Below are 8,194 nucleotides of genomic sequence, written 5' to 3' on the forward strand. Positions count from 1 at the left end.
GATGTTGCCCAGGAACTGACTCTCGAGCGCGATTCAGGCCAGTCGGGCGGTGGTGTCGGGGGTATTGCGGACGAGATCGTGGAGGTTGACCCAGATGGTCTCCAGGATCCAAGACAGGAAGATGCTGTGGAGTCGAACCCTCGCAGCTGTCCGGGCAGCAGCGAAGGTGTATGTGAGTACGTGGTCGTCGAGGGCGTAACGGCTGAGATTGAACTGTTTCATGTCCCGCCAGAGTGCGTAGGAGGGCGATTCAGGATAGAGGACGACGGGGACCAAGCTGTTGATGTTCTGGACACCCCCGGCATGGTAGTGGAGCTGTGCGACATGTGTTTCGGCCGGATCGGTCCTTTCCACCATTGGCGGAAAGGGAGCACCGGAGCCGGAGGAGGTGGCCGTGCTGTTGTGGGACATGGTGAGGAGATGCTCCGCTTTGAAGATTTGTCGGGTCAAGATGTCGGCCGCATCCCGTTCCAAATCCCAGGCCAAGGCTATCAAAAACAGGCGCGCCTGTCCCTCGGCAGTGGCAGCCCGGGCAGAGTTGAGAAAAAAATTTGAGGTTCCCCCCCCCCCCCCCCCCCCCCCGCGGCCGCCCCCACCCCCCAAAAAAAAATTGATTGAGGAAACCATGTCCTCTTCCTAAAACAGATTACAGGATCACTGAGTAATTCTTTTTTAGTAACCTGTTTTGACCGTCATGGAGAAAAGGCTGCTTTTGTAGTTAGTGTTCCATGCATCCAGGATATCCTTCTGAATTTGAGATACATGTCCTCCTTAGAAAAAACACATGCACTGTGGGGTATTTCTCAGATGCTGATGACAAATTATCACATGTATTAGTGTCTAGGAACATTTATAAAAAGGTATTAATTTGTCACTTCAACTAATCAGATGCATGTGGAGAAGTTAGCTTTGACTCAATGATTGTGTTTCGTATTTATCACCAGAAGTCCACTCAAAAACCTAACCTTCAAGTGATGGAAAACTAGCTAGTTCAATTCAGTATTAAACTGATGAAATTTGGATTTGATCTTTAGGTTTGGATTCATCATGTGATATTAAATAGCAGCTTCAAGTTTACCAAATTTGGTGCCTGTATCAATCCCCCTTTTCATACTCGTCACTTCAGTTCATGACACCTTGATTGTCAAACAGATCACCCTAATGTTACTATATCTGAGATCCCTTCCATGTTGTGATGCAGGTACACATGTGTAACAAGCTTGCTAGTCGGCATGTGAGAGTTGGACTTGCAAACTCTAATAAACTTGCCCGTTGTGATATATGTGAAAGTTTTCCTGGTATGCCTTTTGAATCATGACCCCCCCCCCCCCTCTCTCTATATGATTGGTCAACTAAATCTTGATTTGCCTGGGTATAGCTTTTTTCCACTGTGAGATAGATGGCACCTCACTTTGCCTGAGCTGTGACATGACTGTTCATGTTGGTGGCAAACGCACCCATGGAAGATACCTGCTCCTAAGGCAAAGTGTTGAAGTAAGTTTGTACTGAACAGCCTCAGATTGCAATTGTGTATGTTTCTAGTTCTCACAGTAGGGAACTATGATTAGTTTCCAGGAGATAAACTAGGCCATATGGATGATGTAGCTATGCAAAGCAAGGATCCTGAAACCCAGATAGATCAGAAGCCACCTCATTCAGTAACGAAGGAGCAAATGGCAAACCACCATAACGGCTCTGATGATCCAGCATCTGATGGAAACTGCGAAGACCAGGGTAACATTAATTCGAAAATGATCGATCTTAATATGCGACCTGTTCGTACTAATGGGCAAGGATCAAATTCCCAGGTCTGTCATATGTTCACTACGGTTGAAGTCTTCCTATATTTATAGTGCACTTTTCATTGGCACTTCCAGATCTCTCGTCTCACGATTGTTCTTTGTGATGGTAAATCCAGACTCAGGGGGTGGATCATAGCGTGAACAACCATGACTCTCCAGGGGTGGTGCCAACAAGTAATTACGAAGGGGACGCCAACAAGTAAACATTGGAAGTTCGGAATGTACATTTCTTCGGCTATATATACTGCTGAACTGCTCTACAGCAGCTCGGGGGGGATCAGAATACGGGGGGTGTAGCATCGGTCCATCTGTTACTATTTGCTAGTAGTACATTTCTGGCAGAGTTGGAGCTAACGACTGCATCCCAATTCGGCTTGTCGTGGCCTAGACGGTATTTATGGTCAAGTCTATTCTCGTTGCGATTGTCAGAACTCATGTCACTTGTCACATTGCCGCTATATAGAAGCGCAAGTGGCTGACACGGTGGCACCTGTGCTTTGGAGTTGGGAATGCTGTATGCCATTAGAAAAACTGTACAAAAGATCAATAGACCATTCCTTTTTCTGTGGTGGCATATGTTCAGTTCGGTTCAGTCGCTGGTAGACACATCGCAATAACCAGGGCCACCCAGTTTGTTCAACGTTGAGGTCTTTATCATAGAGTTCCATTATGAGCGAGATGTACCACTCAAACAGCTCTAGGGTTAAGGGTGCAAATGGATACCCAATGATGTGGCATGTCATTTTTTGTCACAAATTTAATCACGTGGTGTGCAATTTTAGTTTATTTTCATTCCCTAATCAATTATCATGTATGTTATTTTAGTTTATTTTAGCAAAATTTACGCCGGTCTATAATAATAAAAAACAAGTGGAACTTGTTGAGTTAGTGTCCTCCCAAAACTAAAGACGTGACACCGGGACTGGATGTTTAGCAGTCCATTCGACACGTGTCATGCTGCTGAGTGCGTGTGCGCGAGCTGGTCAAACATTCGTCTTCAAGTATGGTATTCAGTCAAAACATGGTTGCATCAAAAGGCTCTTCGATGTCTTCTAGAACTGGAGTTTTTATCCACCCCATGCCCACTCCCCCGCGGCCCCGCACCAGCTACGAGGTTAATCCTCTGCCCGGCAGCGGGAGCCGCGAACACTCGCACACCGCCGCGCGTGTAGTCTCGGGGAGGCGCGAGAAAGAAACAAATGACCAGCCGCCACACGCACCCGCTGCTCTCCCAGCCAGGGGGCACGACACCGGGCGCGCGCCAGGACAGGAGGGGTGGTGGGACTGTGGGAGCACGGCGGCGGAAACCCACGCGCCCGCCCGCCCCCACTGCAGAGCCCATCTCGCCGTCCGCTCCGCCCGGTCGCGACTCGTGCGTGCGACAGGCACGGTCACGTAGGCCGGCAGCCCGGTGCATCGAATTCCACAGCCGGGTTCCTGCTCCCGCGTGGAGCACGATGCTCGTGCCCCGCGAGGGGCAGCGCGCCCTTTGCCGGGCACGGCGGCGGCGAGGCCTCCGGGATGTCGAGCCAGGGCCCGGCCGGCACCGCGGGACCAGCGGCTGCCGCGGGCTGCGAAGCACGGCAGCAGGGGGGAGGGGAAGGAGGAGGAGGCCGAGTTGGCTTCGTGCGGTGCGGGCACGTTGTTGCGGCTGCGTGCATGCACATACGCGGCTCGATCGGGTCCTCGGCGCCACTCAGGAACATGCACGTACCCGGCTCGCACGCGCCCACTTGCGGGGCGGCTGTCCCCTACCCCCTCGCCAGAATCCTGATCTACTGCGGCGGGCGGCTTCGATCCATGGCAACATCCTGGGCTTCTACTGCTTCTCTACTGCTGTAGTGCTGCTCCTCTCTCTCCTCTCCGACTCCGAGAGATCCTTTCCTTTGGCAGCCCATGTGTGCAATTCGGACTACAAATATTGGCACCTAAATTCTCATTTATTCATCGTATCGTACTCATATGTAGGTTGTAATGGTTTGGCACCGCAATCTCCCATTAGATTTGCCACTTCAGGACAAGTATATTGGTCTAGGCGATCTCATGCATTGACATGTGATCTTGAAACGACTTAATAGGCAATCCGTACTAAGAGTTGTCTTATAAATTGTTTTGTATAGCAATATAATTCCTTAATTTGTGCATGTGAAAAAAGAAATATTATGAGTTCCATGATCACAATAACTTATAATGGTTGTTGAGTTATCTCGTAGTCCTACAATTTAGCTCATGAGGCTCTCTCCTCGCTCTCTCTTCCACATCATTAAAAATCATATATGGCATTGCATGAGATTACCTATGAGACCGTTGACATATAGCAATGTACTTGCTCTCCGTCAAGAATATATTAGCCCGTCGTACAGAATGTTAAAATCCATCCTAATATGGTCATAAGCTGGCCGTGCCCGTGAACATGGTTAGGCATTTAGGCTGCGACGACCCAGCCCGGTGCCTGAGCGCTGGCTACAGCAATGACGCCACACCAGATTCCGGGCCCGGGCAGCCACGAGGGCACGCTGCTACGTGACGCAGGAGACCAGGGCGTCTACCTGGCAGCAGCCGGTCGGCCCCACGGCGGACACCGAGCCAGGGCTGAGGCCGGCAGGCTGCGGTGCCGGCCCGCACCCAACCCAACCGCCGCGCTCCCGCCAGGCTCCCAACGACCCCACCGGAAACCGGATCCCCTGCAACCGCAGCCGCCGTATCGTATCGTCCTGGGTGGCACGATGCCGCCTGCCTCCCTCCCCCAGCCCGCCGCAGAGGATCTCGTTCCCAGACATCCTATGCCGCCGCACCAACGGTATATATACGGGCCTGAGTCGCAGCTTGATCCGTCCACCACCTTCACGTCTCAGGAGCTCCACCTCATCAAATCCTCAGGCCTCGGCTTGTCACCGTCGTCTCCCGATCTCCGTTCGTCATCGAGACAGAGGCCGTGCGTGCTTGACTGGGACGGTGACGCGCATGGCGGGCTACGGCGACGACGGCGTCGACCTCACCGAGCTGACGCTGGGGCCGCCCGGCATCAATGCGCGCAAGGCGAGGCGAGCGAGGAAGAACGGGCAACCGTCATCGTCATCCGCCATGTACGTGACTCGCCTCGACCCTGTGTCGTCCCTGTCGCATTCGTGCACGTGGTTGTGTCTGAGTCTGACCGGGCGAAGCTGCGTGCAGGGTGCAGGCGTTCGTGAAGGTGAGCATGGACGGGACGCCGTACCTGAGGAAGGTGGACGTCGCGGCGTACGACGACTACGGCGAGCTCGTGGAGGCGCTCAATGAGATGTTCTGCTGCTGCTCCATCGGTAAAGCTGCTACTGCGCTTTGATAAAAAAAACCCACTTGCAGCACCCGGAAGAAGAAAAAGAACTGAAGAATTGCGCGTCCTATTTGTGGCGTCGTGCAGGGCTGATGGACGGGTACAGCGAGTGGGAGCACGCCGTGGTGTACGAGGACGGCGACGGCGACTGGATGCTCGTCGGCGACGTGCCGTGGGAGTAAGCTCCTTCTCACGATTGCACTGACAGTATTGGAGTGAAAATGGTATATAGGCTCTTAACAAATGGTAAATGAACGTGTTTGGTTTTGCAGGATGTTCGTGTCCTCGTGCAAGAGGATGCGGGTGATGCGATCGTGCGAGGCGAGAGGGTTGAGCTCGAATGCCTGACAGGGTTGCCGCGCCGCACAACGTCGAGATCAGAACGGCAGGTAAGGGGATAATAATGTTAAGAAACACAAACAAAATCGGCGTATATAAGAATGCTTTTCTTTTCTGCATGTAGATGCTCTGAATCGCAGAGCCAGCTCTATGTATCTGAGCGCTGTTGAACGCACATCAAAGCCATACAAACATTATAAAACACGAACACACGGCAGACATCTGAATCTTATGTCCTTTTTTCTCGCCGCTGAACATTTCAGCTGCGTTCATATTGCTTCATTTCCTCTACGGCAGTAAACTGACTGGCAGTCTACTTGGTTTCAGATTCAGAACGTGTAGGCACCGTCGTCCGAACAGAACTTGCACTGTTTGCACATAGCTCAAGTGGCCAGCACCAAGCTGACGGAGGTGATGACGCAATCCTGAATGAGGCAATGCAAGTACGATTCCATCTACAGAAAGACTACTGGACATGGTTAGTGGGAATAAAAGTTAGTTGACGCCGCCATCAGAACGTACGATCTCCTCCCGCTTGCTGCTCGTCGCATGACTGCATGAGCCGGATGCGGTTTGACTTCCCTGCGATCCAAATATTTTAGAAGCTCTGAATCCTCTGGTGATCGATGCTCCTCCCTACGGATGATCACTTCTAACAAACACCTACTACCACTCAAGCTTGTGTCACATTGCTGTTCTTGTTTTCTTTTTTCTAGTCGTTTCGGCTGTCGCCTGTATGTCACATGTACATGAATCAAGGGTCGTTGCACCTCCCAAATTTTGATACGAGTTGCCTCAGGAACGGAAGATCTCGGATTGAGCTCGGAAGTCGGAGCTGTTCTGTCTTGCGTTCTACTGCTCATGCTAGTAGTTTAGGTGACCGGATCAGCTGGCCATCGTACTTTGCTACTGCAAGTGTATGTTTCTCGATTCAGCTGTCCGGATGTCGCTCTGCGTGTAGGCAGAGCTGAGACCACTGAGGCCATGTTTAGTTACTCCCAACTCCCAACTTTGACACTATGCAAAAAGAAGATTCCCCATCACATCAAACTTGCGGTACATGCATGGAGTACTAAATGTAGATGAAATTAAAAACTAATTGCACAGTTTTGTTGTATTTTGCGAGACGAATCTTTTGAGCCTAATTAGTCAATATTTGGACAATAATTCACAAATACAAACGAAACGCTACAGTGTGCTACAGTGCTGTAACAGTAATTTGGCACCTCCCAAATTCCCCAACTAAACAAGGCCTGAACTCCCAAGTGGCCGTGTAGGTTAAGAGCTGGAATGCTGGATCATGGCAGTCGCACTAAATAAATCAGGTAAAGGGAACGAAGAGTCTAGAAATCCGTGTAGATGGTATAGTCGGGCGAACTACGATTATGCACGGAAGGCAGTCTGGTAGGTTCTATCCAAACCGTAGGATTGTGGTCCCAACCTGATTTCGAGATATGCTATGTGCAGGGATTATGTCCCATATGACCACTTTATGTCACACGTATCCTGTATGTATAGCCGTTTATGTCACACGTATTCTGTATGTATAACCGTTTTCAATATTTACGTATGAGGGAGGGTGGGGGGATCAGGATTGCGTACAAAATATGTACAGAATCTCTCTCCTTCACGGTAAATATCAATCAACCCTGTTTCGAATTCATTTGAAAACCAAGAGCTCTCTCTCCTCCATCCCTCTCTGAGCACCGGTGGTGGCGCGGGGTGCAGCTAGGTTGTGGTCGTCGCTGCCGTATTCGGGGCGGCACGGCGCGGGGGCGGTGGGGCGTGGACCGCCGCCGGCTGACGCGGCGCGGTGCTGGGTTGCCAGATCCGGGCGCTCGTGAGTCCGGCCGCCAAGAGCCACAGCAGACACGAGCGCAGGGGCTCGGCCATCGACTGGAGGCCCGCAGCAAAGCCCACTTTGTCGAGCAGCTGCGCGCTGTCCCGCCCCAACGCAACGCCGAGCTCCGGTGGGGGACCGGCATAGGCCCGACCGATGGCGACCGGCTGCGGTAGCACGGGCCACGAGCGCCTCGGGCCTCACCACGGCAGCGGCACCCAGGACGACACCTAGCGACGCAGAGACCACCAGTAGCCAGATCCTGCGGCGGCGGGTGCGAGGGGCTTGGATTCGGCAGCGCGCGACGGCGGCGACACTGCTTGGCGCCAACCGGCTAGGATCCAGGCAATCCAGGCATGGACTTGCGGGCAGCAGCTCCAGTTCTTGTGCCCGCGGCTTCTTGCGCCCCGGTCGGGCCGCTGCCGCTACGCTCCAGCACGACCACGTGTCCACGGCGAGACCCTTGGCTCCCTTCCGCACACGTTGTTCCGCCCGCGCAGGATCATGCTCTCGTCACCGCCCTGGGCGAGCGGTGCAGTGAGGGTCATGGTAGGCCCTGACTTGGCCGGCACCAGGGGTTCTCCGCTCGCGACGGCCAGAGTTCGACATGGCGCAGGTCCCCCACTGCCGGGGTGTGCCACAGCCAGGCCGCATCAAGTTCGGCATGGCGCAGGTCAGTCGCCCTAGCGTGAAGCTGGGGTGCTGTGCTCGAGGCCACGTCGCATGCGGCGCATCACGCAAGGTGAGCGCGGGGTGCGGCGCGGCCGTCGGTGCCCCTGCCTCGCACGGCGGCGCACGGCCTCAAGCGACCTGCTGGCGCGGCAGCGGGCCCAACTAGTGCAGCCAACAAGCGTGTGCGGCGACCAGAGGCATGCCACGACCCGCGGGTCTTAGTTT

General features: G+C 53.3%; 2 protein-coding genes across 4 annotated transcripts in view; both read left to right on the forward strand.

Annotated features, from left to right (window-relative positions):
- The window catches only part of LOC101760220 (B-box zinc finger protein 19), a 6,100-nt gene extending 3,706 nt beyond the window's left edge, over window positions 1–2,394 (forward strand). For all 3 annotated transcript variants that reach the window (XM_004957378.4, XM_004957379.4, XM_004957381.4), the window contains 4 exons: window positions 1,202–1,298; window positions 1,379–1,494; window positions 1,569–1,808; window positions 1,919–2,394. In XM_004957378.4, the coding sequence (XP_004957435.1) occupies window positions 1,202–1,298; window positions 1,379–1,494; window positions 1,569–1,808; window positions 1,919–2,005 (540 nt within the window). In that variant the 3' untranslated portion in view covers window positions 2,006–2,394. The remainder of the gene's footprint in view (window positions 1–1,201; window positions 1,299–1,378; window positions 1,495–1,568; window positions 1,809–1,918) is intronic.
- Window positions 2,395–4,661: 2,267 nt separating this feature from the next.
- Window positions 4,662–6,218, forward strand: LOC101761427 (auxin-responsive protein IAA26). The gene is made up of 5 exons (XM_004957382.2): window positions 4,662–4,888; window positions 4,977–5,104; window positions 5,206–5,296; window positions 5,391–5,507; window positions 5,785–6,218. The coding sequence occupies exons 1-4, from the start codon at window positions 4,767–4,769 to the stop codon at window positions 5,464–5,466; spliced, it is 417 nt and encodes a 138-aa protein (XP_004957439.1). The 5' UTR covers window positions 4,662–4,766; the 3' UTR covers window positions 5,467–5,507; window positions 5,785–6,218.
- Window positions 6,219–8,194: the final 1,976 nt, after the last annotated feature.

The sequence above is a fragment of the Setaria italica genome, chromosome II, assembly GCF_000263155.2.
Source record: "Setaria italica strain Yugu1 chromosome II, Setaria_italica_v2.0, whole genome shotgun sequence".
NCBI lineage: Eukaryota > Viridiplantae > Streptophyta > Magnoliopsida > Poales > Poaceae > Setaria > Setaria italica.